Here is a 15451-nt window from a genome sequence, read left to right as displayed (position 1 = left end):
CCCATCCACGGTAGAATTCAGGGCTGACATGCTGTTAGGACCTGGGGCCCGGCTGGAGGGGTCACTGAGGACAGGCCTGGCAGGCTGTGCTCCCACCCTCACACCTCCCTTCTCTCTGCTTCCTGGCTGCCATGGATGAACAGCCATCCTCCACCAGGCTCTTCCCCCACGGTCTCTGCTCGGAAGCCAGCAGGCCATAGATTGCATCCCTGAGCCCAAATAAACCACTTCTCCATTAAACTGTGAGGGCCAGGTATTGTGCCCCTGCAACAAGAAGTGGCTAAAACACCTCCCCACTCTGGCATCCTGACGACCCATGCCACCAAGGGTCACCCTTCCCTGGCTTTCCTATCAACCCTGGGCCAGGCCTTGTCATCAAAGGGAGACTAAGGAACACCAACAGTTGGCATCTCCAACGATGAGCCACTGTGCAGGGTCCTAGCTCGGCGGTCCTTCTAGAAGGAGTTTACACATCTGTTCCAGAAGGCACAGCAATAATAGCCACACAGTTACAGAGCTCAGTCCTCTCTCCTCGTCCTTGTCTGTAGCAGGCAGGTTGCAGGTAGGCCTGGGATGTCGTTCCTTGCCATACAGGGATGTGCATGCACAAGGCTGGCACAGCTGGGGGAGGGGGGTGTCAGTTCTCCTTGACCAAGTTTAGATATAGATCTTGGGTGTGCTGGAGCACATGTGTCATCCCAGCACTCAGGAGGCTGAGGCAGCAAGACTGCCACAAGTTCACGCCAGCCCGGACTACATAGTGAGTTCAAGGCCAGCAAGGACTGCAAATGGAGACTCTGTCCCAAGAAACCAAAGGAATACATGAATAGTTTAGCCCAGGCTTCTTGCATACCAGACCCCAAAACCCAGGGTGCAACAAACTACCTCCTGCAAGGCCTGCATCTCCAGCTACCCCTCCATGGCTGCAAACGGGGACCTGCCTCTGGGTCCACCCTGTCCTCCAGGCCCTCCCTGGTCCCTTGCTCTAAAGATAACACCTCAAGACCAGGATGGGGAGGACCCAGGGTGTATCAGGTTCTCTGAGCGCACATCCAGCCCAGGCTTGCCTTCACTGGCTGCTGAAGACAGTTGTCAGTGCCCAAGTGGTCAAAGGATCAGAGCAGGAAGCAGAGGAGGATGGGTGGGGTGGGATGAGACCGTGGTTCTCGGTGCGAAGGTTCAGCTGGAGAGCAGCCTTCCCACCAGGAACCAGTTTGGAGCTGAGATCCAGTCTACTGAATTTTCTGGATCCCTTTTTCCATACCCCTCCCCCAAACCAAAACCACCACACGCACTCACACATGACCTGAATCTCACTAGTAGAATTTTAATGGCTTTTGTGGATGGTGGCGGCGGCAGCACCAAGAGGAGGATAGGGAGTCGGCCGCATGCCCAGAGCTAGGGCACCTCCCGCAGGTCTAGCTATCCTCTTTCCACTGGACTGAAGCCACAAAGGTGCGGATTTCCATGGGCTGCAGCGTGATGGAGGCAGGGTCCAGCCTGGGCACAGTGGGGTGGGAGGTGGGACCTAGGGGAGGGGTAGAGAATGAGGGGCGCTGACTTCCTCAACTTCACTCCTTTATGCTCTGACCCCTGTGTCTGAACACAGCCATACACCCCCAAAAATCTATACCCAGGACATCGTGCACAGACCTTAAACCACTGCCCTGACCTGAATACTACCCTGACCTGAATACTACTCTGATATCCCTAAATTCTCTTGGGGATTTTTTTCTTTTCTTTTTTTCTTTTTTTCTTTTTTTTTTTTTTTTTTTTTTTTTTTGGTGGAACTGGGCTTTGAACTCAGGCCCTTGCACTTGCCAGGCAGCACTTATTCTACTGAGCTCTCAACCCAGCACCTTGTTTTTCTTTTTGAGACTAAGGTTATGTTTGTTTGTTTGTTTTTGTGGTACCAGGGATCGAACTCAGGACCTTGTGCTTACCAGGCAGGTGCTCAAGCCTCTAAGCTATATCCCTGGCCCTTGTTTTTGTCTTTTTGAGATAGGAATTTTTTGTTTGGTTGGTGGTTTGTTTTTGTTTTTTCTGGTACTGGGGATTGAACTCAGGACCTTCTACTGAGCTATCTCTCCGGCCCCTGAGACAGGATTTTGCTATGTGGTTCAGGCTTGCCTTGAACTCACTTTGTAGCCTTCGCTAGTCTCAAACTCACAGCAATCATCCTGCTTCAGGTCCTGAGTGCTGGTATTACAGGCGCGCACCACCACACCAGGACCTTTTTCATTTTTTCAAGACAGGATCTCACCATGTATTCTTTTTTCTTTCTGTCTTTTTTTTTTTTTTTTGCGGAACCCGGGGATTGAACTCAGGCCCTTGCACTTGCCAAGGAAGTGTTTATTCCACTGAGCCATCTCTCCAGCCCCTCACCATGTATTCTTGGCTGGCCTTGAACTCACTGTGTAGTCCAGGCTGGCCCCAAATTCACAGCAATACTCTGCCTCAGCCTCCCGGGTGCTGGGACAACAGGCGTGCACCACCACACCTAGCGTCTCCAATTTCTAGGCACTGCCCTTCTTATTCCTGGGAGTCACCAAACCTTCAAGTGTATTGCAGGTTGGCTGGACCCACTTCTGACCCTGAACCCCCAGCTTGGGTCAGGAGCCAAGTCAAGTTCTCCACCGGGTCACAGCACACATTCCCACGCCTCTCCCAGAATGCCCCAGCTGCTGAGCCAGACAGAGGCCCACCAGGTCCCTACCAGTCTCTGGTGTCCACTTGAGCCTGGAGGCGCTGGCCCGGGGCTGATTGGCTGCCAGAGTAGTCTCCTGCAGGTGAGTGATGGTGAAGGTGGAAAACAGGTCCTGCGGACAGAGCGGAGAGTGGATGGGCCCGGCTGAGTGGTACACAAAGCTAAACGGCACCTCCGTGCCTCTCTTTGCTCTCTCTCCTGCCCCTTCCCACTTCTGCCCTCCTCACCCTCAAGTCCAAGACCACAGGAGTACTCAGGTTGCGGCTTGAATCCTCCCCCAGGGCGAACTGGTGTTCGAACCGCAGCAGCAGCATGTCAGGTCCCCAGCGGGCCAAGGTGAGCAGGTGCACAGAGGGCGGCAGCTCCCTGTTCAGGCCTGAGAACTGTGGAAGGGGCGGGGCTTAGATGGGGCGGGGCCTGGGTAGAGAGGGGCGGGAATCCACTGCACACTTGGGAGATGAGATTGTGGGGGCGGAGCTTAGCTTCCTGTAGTCAGGACAAATTTTGGGGGCCAGGCTCAGCTGTTCTGTCTAAACAACTAGGCTGTAGGGGTGGGGCTCAACTGTCTGTTGCCTTGAGTTTTAGTGTTGCGGCTAGCTTATCCCGGGAGGAGCAGGCAGATTCAAGAGACCCTAGGGACTGAAGTAAGGAAGAGAGGGTATGGGATGTGGCAGACTGGGCCTTGCAGGTCTCAGTCCTGAAGGTGCAGAACTATGTGTGCATGCGTGTGTCTGTGTGTGCGTGTGTGTAAAGGAGGGGCTGGGCTGGCACTGACCAAGGAGGGACGAGCGCTGGCACTAGAACTGAGACCAGGGTGTGGGATGGGGTTTGGCCTCGGGGTCCCTTTGCTGCCCTTCACCCCTCACCTGCTTGCTCGGGGCTGCCTTGTGGTGGTAGGAGGAGCCGCGCCCTGGGGCCAGCACCACCTGCGGGGCCAGCAGCTCCTTCTCAGCCAGCAACCGGTGTCCCACGGCTGCCTCATGGGCCGTGTCCAGGAGCACAAGGTGACGCCCACGCACCCACACCCCGGACCCAGACTCCAGCAATGCCTCTCCCACTCCGCGGCCATCGTCCTTCAGCAGCCGTCGGTGCACCTGGGGGGGGGGGGGCAGGACAGAATGAGTCTCACCTGAGCGACTTAGCAAGACCCGGTCTCAAAATTAAATAGGGTATAGCTCAATACTAAATTCCTAGGTTCAATCCATAGTACCCTCCAAGCCCCCCAAAGAGAGGAAGACAAACATACAAATGGAATTCTCTCAAATTAGTATTCCAGCAAGCCGCCTGGGTGAAAATTCATTTGCAGGGCTGGGATCCACTCACCATGAGCTCCAGGGAGCCGTCTCTCAAACTGCTGCCCCCCTGGGAGCGGTCAGTCAGCACCGTCAACTGCATCTTCCCATCCTGGGAAGATGAGCGGCAGTGAGGGAAAGGGCCTCACGGTCTCTGTCCCAGGTATCCGGGAAATGAAAGATGCTGGGAATGAAGGCTGCAGGATAGGTGGGTGGGGAGGCACAGAGTACTACCGTGATGTAAATGCGGCTGTTGACTGGATAGTAGTTTCCAGCCACCGGTTCAGTCTGGTTTAGATCCCAAGAAGGTCGATAATCCCGCCTGGGGTGGGGTGGGGTGGGGTGGGGTCAGGTCAAGGTCCAGTGTCCCCCCCACACACACACACACAGCCCGTATCCTGTCCCACCTACATTTCTCAGTCAGCGGTTGCTGCTGCCCCCCACCCCTGGCCTCAGCTTGGCACCAACCATGCTGCAAGGTCCTCAGAGTTCTCACCTCCTCTCCAGGATCTCCCGGCCATTGCTGTCCGTGTAGAACACTCCAAGGGTTTTCAGGGGTGTGTCAAAGCGGCTGATCACCTCCTTCCCCCACTTGTCCCTGGGCCCAAAGAGACCGGTATGAGCCTCACCTAAACTCCACTCTGCCCTGTCCCCTGCTCCAGTCCCAGCCTGGGCCACTTACCCCACAGGTATTGGCCCCACTGTCCACTCAAGTTCCAGGTGACGCTGACCAGGGTACAGGCGAACCACCTGGGAGCACCAGGCAGAAAAGTTCTGGTGGACCTCCTGCACCAAGGCTGTCTGTGGGCACACAGGGTGGAGAGGTGTCAGCCACACTGGGGCGGAGGGTATCCCTGAAAATGGCCCTCTGCTGGGAACCCCCAAAAGGCCTAAGTCAGGGTCAATCCTATGGAGAACATGGAAACCCATCCACACTTTCTGGATCTGCCCACTTCTAAAGCAACACAACTAAATCTTGGAAGTCACCTATATGCTCAACAGATGAATGGGTAAAGAAAATGTGGCATTTATGCACAATGGAGCACTACTGTGCCATAGAGAAGGATAAGCTGGAGTCATTTGGAGGAAAATGAATGCATCTTCAAACCATGCTATTGGCGCCGGGGAGATGGCTCAGTAGAATGAGCGCTTGCCTGGCAAGTGCAAGGGCCTGAGTTCAATTTCCAATTCCGGAAAAAAAAAAAAAAAACAAACAACCATATTATTAGGAGAAACAATAAACAGATGCACAAGCTTAAAATAACATGGTTTCTTTTCTATGAGAAAAGCAATAGCTAGGGGCTGGAGAGATGGCTCAGTGGTCTAAAGCACCTACTTGGAACAAGCTTGGCAAAGCACAGGAACCGCAGTTCAATCCCCCAGCACCACATGCCAGCCAGCCCCACCCCCTGGTGGGCTGAGCTGGCCACACACACACAATGAATAAATAAATAAAATAATAAAAAAAAAAGAAAAGCAATAGCTAAACAAAGAGCAAAATTAAAGAAAAACAATAGGACCAGGGAGATAATTTTTTTTGCAAATGGGAAAGAGACCAAGAGATGAAAGGAGAGAGGGAGAGGGAAGAAGGGGGTGAAAAAAGAATTAAAGGGCCAGGGATATATCTCAGTGGCACAGCACCTGCCTGGCAAGTGTAAGGTCTTACGTTCGATGCCCAGTACCAAAAAAAGAATTAAGATGTGTTGTTTACAAGAATCAACTCTATAGGATGTAAATATCACACACAACAAACATGTACTGATAAAAATGATATGTGCTTGCCGTCTCCTAGCACCCGATTCCCCCTCCTCAGATTAAAGGTCAAGATTGGCACGTGACTACCTTGTATGAAGACTACACTGAGGTTATCAGTAGCTGTGTGACCGCAGTCTGCCCCACGGAAAATAATCAAGATGGTATAAACAATGCTTCTTGACCCTTTCCCTCTCCAAATGTCTCAAATGTGGATGTGATAGTTGGGGCTTGAGCAGCCACATCGGACCATGAGGTAAGAGCTGAATAGTGAAGAAGAGCAAGAAGATAAACGGGAACTGGCAGAGTGTCTCTCTCAGTTACTTTTTTCCTCATTACTGGGACAAAATACAGCTTTGGGGGGATGAGATACAAGCCACAACACTGTGGAGCTGCCCCACCTTCCCTGAATGGCCCAGCCAGACTTTCTTTTCTTTTCTTTTTTCTTTTTGGTGGAACCAGAGCTTGAACTCAGGCCCTTAAGCTTACCAGAGAAGCACTTATTCTACTGAGCCATCTCCCTGGCCCCAGACTTTCTGATAGGCAGTTAATTTGGATAACTGTTACAACAGGCCAAAGAGTATCCCAGTTCTGCGATCCAGGGACTCCTCAAGGGGACCACATCTAATTTGAGGCTCTTAACCCTGCACAAAGGTGAGTCTTGCCGTTATCTGCCCTATTCCTATTTCAGGGAAAATGTCAGTAGAAGCCCTAGGAAACCACTGCTTCCTGTCCAGTGCATCCTCGGATTTGCACCCAAGTCACTCTCCAAGTAAAATTCTTCCGTATCCCTGATATAAATGTGAGCTTGCCAAACTCTGTGTGTGTGTGTGTGTGTGTGTGTGTGTGTGTGTGTGTGTGTGTGTGTGTGGTACTGGCAACTGAACCCAGGGCCTTTCCACTGAGCTACACCCCAGCCGTTTTTTAAATTTTTCTTTTCTAAATTTTTTATTTTGAAACAAGGTCTAGCTAAGTCACTAAGCTGCTCAGGCTGGGCTCAGACTTGCGATCCTCCTGCCTCAGCCTCCAGGAGTGCTGGAATTACTACCACACCTGGCCAGAGGAACTCTTCAAGTAGCTATCCCTGGCTCTCTCCCTGCCCCTCAACTTCTGACACCCATGGCAGATGTGGATGGGTGGGAAGTGCCCCTCCTACAAGTAGCTGTGACCTTCACACCCAGTCAGGATGGCTCCACCACCACCTCCCGTCCCCAAGTGCCCTCCTCCATGTGGCTCCAGACCTTCACCAGCTGCGTCTGTGCCCAGTGGCTCACGGGAATTGGCTTTGCTTGGCTCGGTCTGAAGATGTAGGCACCAGATGCCTGATCACTTTGCTTGTCTCCAGTACTGGCATTGTACCTGCAGCCAGTACGGATGAGTCAGGGAATGGCCTGGCTGTGGCCCCAGCCCATCCAGCAGTCCTCTCTCACCAGAAGAAGGCCTGGCTCACAGCCAGCGTGAGTTTCCGGTCCAGGACCTCAATCGTCCTCAAGAACCCTGTGTCAGGGTGGAATGTAGCCTGAAGGTACTGCATGGGGGGAAAGCCAGGTATTACTGCCCAGGGCTGCGGCCAGCGGCAGCGCCTCCCCTTCCAGGACATAGAGAGCACTCCAGTCACCTCAGTGTCCACACTTTCACATTTGATTCTATTACAAATCCTGCATTGTCTCCCTCAGCCTCATCCTTGACCTACGACACAGTCACTTCTTGTCCCTCCAGGGCCCTGCAGAGCCACACAGTCACCTATTCCTGTCCCCTCCCTCTATGCTCATGCCCTGTGACCTGCTTACCACACACCAGCCAGAGGGCAGCTCAGTTCAGTCTCAGCTTCCACCAGCCTGGTGCAGTGCTGCCTGCCCTAACCGCAGCACTCAGGAGGCTTTGCCCAGACTCCATAATTCTGGAGGGTGGCAGGTTGAGGCAAGGTCTCACCATGGAGCCCAGGCCTTGAATTCACAGCACTTCTTCTACCGCAGCCTTCCGAGTGCTAGGATTACACTGTGCAACGCCATACCCAGCGTCCATAGCACTTTCAATACAACCCTGTCCAGTTCATGGCTTCTTCACAGGAAGAGCCGAAGTCTTGGGCCTCGAGGCCTACACAATCTGAGGGTTTTCAGTACGGCTCAGAATAGCTAAAACTGGGAAGTAACTTACATGTCCATCAACAGATGAATGGATGCAAAAAATGTGGTATTTACACACACTGGAATACTGCTCTACCATAAAAAAGGATGAACTTAAGTCATTTATAGGAAACCAGATGTACCTGGAAACCGTAATATTAAGCGAAATAAATCAGATATATGAGCTTAAATATCACATGGTTTATTTTATATGAGACACCCAAGGTGTAAATAAAGAGCAAAGTAAGAGACAGCTAACAGGAAATAGTGACACAAATCCTTTGTAAAAGGGAAGACCAAGTGATCAGGGAGGGGACCAAGGGGAAGAAAAAGAATTAAGGTGGTTATGCACATATGCTAACTCCCTACGATGAACTATGAACATGTACTAATAAAGGCATTTTAAATATCTGAGGGTTTCTTCCCAGGATATAGCTCAATGGTACAAGTGCCTGCCTGCCAAATGCAAGGTCCTGAGTTTGATTCCCCATTCAAAAAAAAGTCTGAAAGTTTCTGTGTCTGCTGTGTTCTGCCTGTCTGATCTCTCTGTCAGGTACTTACTTATTTACTGCAGTGCTGGGGGCAGAGCCCTGGGCCTCATGCACATGAAGCAATCACTGTACCACTGAGCTACCCTCAGCTGGGGGTCTCAAGATAAATGTCACTTCATCTGAGGCCCTCCTCTGACATGGCATGTCCCCCCCTCCCACCATCAGCTCTGACAGAAATGCCGCACATTACCCATAGTCACGTTGGACCCTCACGACAGCCCCAGGAAGGACACTGAGGTCACTCATCAAGGACACAGTGACAACAAACCAGAGACCAGGGACCTCCTGACCTGTAGCCTACGATGACATTTTCAATTTGTCACAGAGGAAGGAAGGGACGAGTTAGGGTCTTACCTCATTTTTGATAGACAGGATGGGGGACCTAGATTTCTGGGGCCTGGGCTGTCGAAGGTGGGCCCGGGGTCTCCGGATGGACACCTGGGTTACGGAGTAGATGCTGAAGCCCAAAGCAGGCACCAATGCTGGGAAAAGGAGTTCTGTGTTGCCAGTGTTGGGAAGTTCCACCACCTTGGTCAAAAGGGAAATGGAGTCAAAAGACTATAAGGATGAAACAGGCCATTCATAAGTAGACAGCAGCCAAGCATGGTGGTACACACCAAAATCCTAGCACTCAGGAGGGAGAGGCAGAAGGATCACTAGAGTATGTTCAAGGCCAGTCTGGGCTACATAGTGAGTTCAAGGTCAGCCTAGACTATATATTAATACCCTATTTCAAATAAACAGATAAATGGATGAATAAGTAAAGAGTGGAGGCATCAACTCAGTGAGGCGTAAGAGTCCTAGAATAGGGAGAAGGAGGTGTAAGATCCCAAGAAAGAGATTAAAGAGAAGGTGGCAGAGGTGTGACTCACTGGTAAGCACTTGCCTAGTATACACTTGGCACTGGGTTCCAACCCCAGCATCATAACAACAATGATAAGCCAGGCATGGTGGCATATACCTGTAACCCCAGTGCTCAGGAGACAGGCCTGGGCTACATAGCAAGAGCTGTCTCAAAAAAAGCTAATAATAATAATAATAATGCCGGGAAGATAGCTCAGTGGTCTAAAGCACCTGCTTAGGTAAGCTTAGGCAAGTGCACAGGGACCACGGTTCAGTCCCCAGCACTATATGCCATGCCAGTCCCACCCCCACGGTGGGCTGACCTGGCCACAAAAAATAATGATGATGATCATGATAATAATACTAATAATAATAATGGCAGAGGGCCAGTGAGATAGCTCAGGGGACTAAGTGCCTGCTTAGGTAAGCACAGGGACCTGGCACCACATGCCGCACTGGCCTCACTCCAGGGCGCACAGAGCCAGTCACTGAGACCCAGTCTGGTGATGCACACCTATAATTGCAGCGCCGGGGAGGCTGAAAACAGGAGGATTACTACTGTGTAAGGAATCCAAGCTGTGTAGTGGAACCCTATAACAAATACATAAAATAATAATAATGATAATGATGTTGATGATGATGATAATAGTGGCAGAGAAGGTTTCTCAAGGTAGGAAAAAAATTCATGAGTGGGAAGGAGACTGGGAGTCAGGGAAAAATGAGAGAGGAAATGGAAGAGTTTTATTTTTTTCTTTGTAGATCTGTTAATCAAATCCAGAGATGCTCAACCACGGAGCTACATCTCCAGCCTTATCTATCTATCTATCTATCTACTTATTAATTAATTTATGTGTGCATATTTTGAGATCAAGTCTCACTAAGTTGTCCAGTTAGGACTGGAACTTTCAATCCTCCTACCTCAGCCTCCCTCTCTGCTGAGAGGACAAACACATGCCATCCCTAAAAGAAATCTTTCAGGCACAAGAACGAAGGAAAGATTCTTGGGGGAGAAAGAGCCTCAAGGGAAGGCTTCTGGGATGACAGGGCTGTCCAGAACAGGAAGAAACTTTCAAGACAGGATATTAAAAAATCAGACCAATCATGGGAGGTGGACGTTTCCAAGGGGAGCAGATATTCAGAGGCAGAAGCATCAGATATATAGAGCAGGAAGACACTTGTGGGAAGTGTCCATTAGAGCGGGGAGAAACCAAATCTGGAGACACACTGCTATAATCTCAGAACTCTGGGAGGCTGAGGCAGGAGGATCAAAATTCAAGAGAGCTCAAGATCAGCCTGAACCACACGGAGTGAGTGACCCTGTCTCAAAAAACAAAAAGTAAGAAGAGCTGAAGATGTACCTCAGTGAAAGTGCCCTGGGCTCAAAGAACAGAAGGAAACTGCCTCAGGCGGGTGGTACTCACTGAGTGGGCTCACCTTGCTCGGCACAGTCTTGTCTCTGGGGTCCTTTACGAGGAAAAGGCCTTCGCTGACAGGCAGCCGCACCATCTGATCCACCTTCCTCCCCAGGGGGTTATAAACGATGACCTGGAACTGTGTGGGAAGCAGGGAGGGGACGGGTCACAGCAGGCCTTCTCCAGCCTACCCACGGACACAGCAATATCCCACAGCGACCTCAGGAGTATCTGCCCAAGCTCCACGCTGCCCTGTGTCCTGCAGCTCCTGGACGACCCTCGAAAGAAAACTGCAACCACGGTTTCCAGACGGCACCACCCAACCACTGCCCCGTTGCACCGCTGCCTCCTCGCCCTGCCCACGGCCCTTCTCGGCCCTGCTCCTCTGCTCCACTCCAGGCTCACGTGCGCGGATGTCTGGCTGACCGGGCAGAAGCTGATGTTGAGGTCGCGGCAGATAGAAAAGGACTCCTTGGAGCCGCTGAGCTTGGCTAGCGCGTTGCTCAGAAGAACCTGGAGAAGAGCGCAAGCAGCAGGTGCGCTGCTGACCAGGTCCACATCTGGGTGGTCTCCCAGTACAGCAGCAGGTGCACTGCTGCCCCGCCCCTCTCCTCCCTGTCCCCAGCCTCCTGCAATCCTGCCCCGCAAACCTGCCTAGGATCCACCCCACGGCCAGACCACGCCTTACATTGTACTTGTCTCCCGGGAATGGACCTTTCAGCTCCCAATCTCCACCCCTCGCCCGACCCCCCTCTTTCCTTAACCCCAAGTTACCTCTGCCCCGCATCCTGAAAGCCCCGCCTCTAGATGACTCCTAGGCTCCACCCACCACCCTAGACCACGCCCTTTCTCCTCGGCCCCGCCCACCTCGCAAGGACCCCAGCCGGCTGCCAGCTGGCTTGCATAATCATTGGCCACGTGCTGCCGCGAGGTGCCACTGACAGCGTCATGATGCTGTAACACCGCCATCGCCTCATCTGCGGACAGAGGGGCTGAGGTCAGTGGGCTCTGCACAGAACTCTCTGGCTCAACCCCAAGAAGGCAAGAAAAGCGCCACGCACAAATGCTTGACTCAGAAGCTCCAAGAGGGGCCCCCAGGAGGGATGCTTTTTGGCTTCAGCCCCACCTAGGGCCCCCAGGCCCAACACCTACTGAGGGGCGCGCTGTCTCCGTAGCCATAGGGTCCCACATTGGCCGCCGAGCCCACCAACGCCTCCAGCTGATTGCACACCTGCGGGACACCAAGGAGGTGCACTGGGCCTGGGCCACGTGGATTGTCCCCTGGGCTATCCCTGGGTTGTCCTCTGGTAGCACCCACCCACCTGCAGAAAGTTGTAGCTGAGGCGTTCATAGCGTTTGAGGGCTGGCCTGCTGGAAAAGTAGCCAGTCCAAAACATGTGGGGGCCGTCGGCATAGGGAAAGAAGTCATCCTTCTTCACAGACCTGAGGGGGAAGTGTAAGGACAGCAGAGCAGGCCTGGGCAAGCTAGCCCTCTCCCCTACCCCCAGGCTCCCCAAATACCAGGTGAGGTTGGCTTTGTTCAGTTCCCACAGGTAACAGGCAGGGGTGGAGTAGAGCACATTGACACGGCTCCCATTTGCCTGCTGCTGGGGGGAGTCGTGTGTGAGCCCCAGTTGCACACCCCCTTACACACATGCACACTCATTCTGACATCCCAAAGATTCGCCTTCTCTGATTTTTTTTTTTTTTTTTTTTTTTTTTAGGAAAAAAACCCAGGGCCTTTGCACTAAGCTGCAATTCCCAACTCTAAATTATTTTTTAATTTGATATAGGGTCTCACTAAGTCACCAAGTTACCCAGGCTGGGCTCCAACTTGTTATCCTCCTGCTTTAACTTCCTCAGAGCTGGATTAGGGCCAGAAATATAGCTCAGTAGTAGAGCACCTGCCTAGCAAGTGTGAGGACTTTGATTCCTGGTACCCACACACATTAAAAAAAAAAAAAAAAAAAAAAAAAAAAAAACCAACAACAAAAAAAAAACCCAAGTGCTGTATTACAGGTGTGCACAAACAGCAGGACTGTAGCAAAGCCTACATTCCTTTAAGAGTATAAAAACATGCATATACACACTCTGCCCTCTCGTATCCTTGGGAGCGTGGTTCTAAGACCCAGGTTACCAAATCTTCAAATGTTCAAACCCTTTATAAAAATGTATAGTATTTGCATACAACCTATCCAAATCCTCCCATATACATATTACTTAACAATAGGCAAATGTTATGTAAGTAAATATTGTATTAGGGGCCAGGGAGATGGCTCAGTGGAATAAGCGCTTCCCTGGCAAGTGCAAGAGCCTGAGTTCAATCCCCGGTTCCAAAAAAAAAAGAAAAAAAAGAAAAAAAAATATATATATAGTATTAGGGCTGGTGAGATAGCTCAGCAGACTAAGTGCCTGCTGAGGCAAGCATAGGGACCAGAGTTCGATCCACAGGGGAAAATGGAAAGAAAAAAATCTGTACACATTGAGTACTGATGTACTTTTTCTCTAATATTTTTGTGGATTTCTCTGAATATCTGTGGTTGGTTGTCCATTGGTGTAACATGTAGGGAATGGAGAACCAAAATGGACCCAATCACATGCAGACACACGCAGCCTTCAGTCACTCATTTCTTCCACATGCTCAGGATCATAGGAAGTCTAGCCCCCAAGGCCAGTGCCCTGCCTTCTTCCTTTCTAGTGGGATCAAACCCAGGGTCTCATGCATGCGAGGCACACAACCATAGTCCCAGCACTCAGGAGGCTGAGACAGGAGGATGACCATGAGTTCAAGGCCAGACTGGGCTATATAGTGAATTTAAAGTCAACCTGGGGGCTGGGGAGATAGCTCAGTAGAATAAGTGCTTGCCTGGCTAGTGCAAGGGCCTGAGTTCAATCCCCAGTTCCACAAAAAAATAAAATAAAGTCAGCCCAAACTACATAGCAAGACCCTTCTCAAAAACTTTTTTTCTTTTAAAGGGGATGGGGGGGACAGAAGGTCTTCATGCAGAAAGCGTAATAATAAACAATTAGGGCTGGTGATATAGTTCAGCAGTAGATCACTTGCCTAGCAGCACAAGGCCCTGGATTCCATCCTTAGCAACACAGATAATAGCAATAAAACAACCACAGGGGCTGGAGAGATAGCTCAGTAGAATAAGTACTTGCCTGGCAAGCTCAAGGGCCTGAATTTAATCCCTGGTTCCGCTTAAAAAAAAAAAAAAAAAAAAAACACAAAGATGTTTTATCTTCCAAGCACTGATCATGCAAAGAACCCATTAAATGCTCATTAATCCCTCTGTGAGGTTAAGGCCACCATTCTTTCCATTTTACAGATGAGAAAAGTAAGGCACTGAGCACCTAGAGACATTTCTCAAAGTCACAGAGCAGTTAAGTGACAGAGCCAGGATCCTTTCCAGAGTCTGGGAAATGAATTCAACAAAGGAGCAGCAGTCAGTGGCAGGAGAAAAGAGCCACATGGTGACCTCAGAGCAGCCCAGGGACATGAGATTTGCGGGGGCCAAGGTGCTGGAGGCAGAGGCTAGGGAGGACAGAACACTCAGTGATGTTTCCTGAGAGCTGTTTTGGTGAAACAGTAGTGCACGGAGTGAGTGGGAGGTGCTGTCATGTAAACACATATTGCATTATTTAGGGGGAAATGGCAAGAAAAAAATCTGTACACACTGAGGACTGAAGACATCATAGACGGGAGAGGGTGTCTGAAGTGAAAGAGGGAAGACAGGTCCCCGTGCTGCTGCGAACAAGTGACTGCTTGAGCACACAGTCACCACTGCAGGCCACCTGCAGGGATCAGCACGAGTAGGTAGAAGAAACATGACATTGTCCTAATTGATCTCCAGAACCTGTGGTGAGCTTGGCAACATGGCAAAGGGGAATTAAGGTTGCTGATCAGATGACCTTAAGACAGAGATTATCCTAGATTATCTCAGAGGCCAAGCATAATCCCGTGGCTTTAAAACTGGAAGAGGAAGCTGGGGGTATAGGTCAGTGGTTTGAGGCCCTTGGGTCCCATCCCCAGTACTAAGGAACTAGGGGATAAATCTGGAAGAGGGAAGACGAGGTCAAGATAAAAGCAATATGGTTGTGGAAGCAGAGTCAGAGAGACACTGTGTGGCTCGCTTTGGAGACAGAAGGTGACCACCTCTAGGAGCTGGAAAAGCAAGGGAATATACTCTCTCCTGGCCCTGTCAGGACGCCTGTTCTTGCCAAAGGACACCCAGGCCAGACTTCTGACCTCCAGAACTGTAAGACCGAGTATTCCTACTTTTCAGTTTTCTACTTAGTTTCTGTTTCATTTTTGTTTGACTTTTGAGACAGGGTCTCACTATGCAGTCCACGCTGGCCTTGAACTCATTATGTAGCCCAGGCTGGCCTTGAACACTCAGCAATCCTCCTGCCTCAGCCTCCTCTGAGTGCTAGGATTATAGGCATGTGCCGCCCTGCCTGGCTATTTCTGTTTTTTCAAACTGCCAAGATTGTGGTCACTTGTCACACAGAGTAACAACAGAAAAGGAGGGGCTGGTGAGATGGCTCAGTGGTCTGAAGCACCTACTTAGAACAAGCTAAGGGGCTGGGAAGATGGCTCAGTGGAATAAGCGCTTGCCTGGCAAGCGCAAGAGCCTGAGTTCAATCCCTGGTTCCGCCAAAAAAAAAGAACAAGCTAAGCTAAACAAAGCACAGGGACAAGCTAAGGTAAACAAAGCACAGGGACCGCGGTTCAATCCCCCAGCACCACATGCCAGCCAGCCCC

General features: G+C 51.0%; 1 protein-coding gene across 2 annotated transcripts in view; it reads right to left on the bottom strand.

Annotated features, from left to right (window-relative positions):
- Positions 1 to 1306: 1306 nt before the first annotated feature.
- The window catches only part of Man2b1 (mannosidase alpha class 2B member 1), a 19607-nt gene continuing 5462 nt past the window's right edge, over positions 1307 to 15451 (bottom strand). Inside the window, exons 8-24 of one of the 2 annotated variants that reach the window (XM_023720233.1) lie at positions 12205 to 12290; positions 12006 to 12126; positions 11836 to 11914; positions 11551 to 11660; positions 11089 to 11196; positions 10706 to 10822; positions 8783 to 8956; positions 7182 to 7279; positions 6993 to 7110; positions 4682 to 4800; positions 4496 to 4597; positions 4234 to 4321; positions 4031 to 4111; positions 3574 to 3801; positions 2935 to 3090; positions 2717 to 2819; positions 1307 to 1528 (exon numbers count right to left, since the gene is read on the bottom strand). In XM_023720233.1, the coding sequence (XP_023576001.1) occupies positions 1419 to 1528; positions 2717 to 2819; positions 2935 to 3090; positions 3574 to 3801; positions 4031 to 4111; positions 4234 to 4321; positions 4496 to 4597; positions 4682 to 4800; positions 6993 to 7110; positions 7182 to 7279; positions 8783 to 8956; positions 10706 to 10822; positions 11089 to 11196; positions 11551 to 11660; positions 11836 to 11914; positions 12006 to 12126; positions 12205 to 12290 (1998 nt within the window). In that variant the 3' untranslated portion in view covers positions 1307 to 1418. The remainder of the gene's footprint in view (positions 1529 to 2716; positions 2820 to 2934; positions 3091 to 3573; positions 3802 to 4030; positions 4112 to 4233; positions 4322 to 4495; positions 4598 to 4681; positions 4801 to 6992; positions 7111 to 7181; positions 7280 to 8782; positions 8957 to 10705; positions 10823 to 11088; positions 11197 to 11550; positions 11661 to 11835; positions 11915 to 12005; positions 12127 to 12204; positions 12291 to 15451) is intronic. The other variant, XM_004635568.2, reaches the window with a different exon arrangement.

This window comes from Octodon degus, unplaced genomic scaffold (assembly GCF_000260255.1).
Source record: "Octodon degus isolate 3935 unplaced genomic scaffold, OctDeg1.0 scaffold00073, whole genome shotgun sequence".
Taxonomy (NCBI): domain Eukaryota; kingdom Metazoa; phylum Chordata; class Mammalia; order Rodentia; family Octodontidae; genus Octodon; species Octodon degus.
Note: the sequence above shows the minus strand (reverse complement) of the source record. Positions and strands in the feature narration are given on the sequence as shown.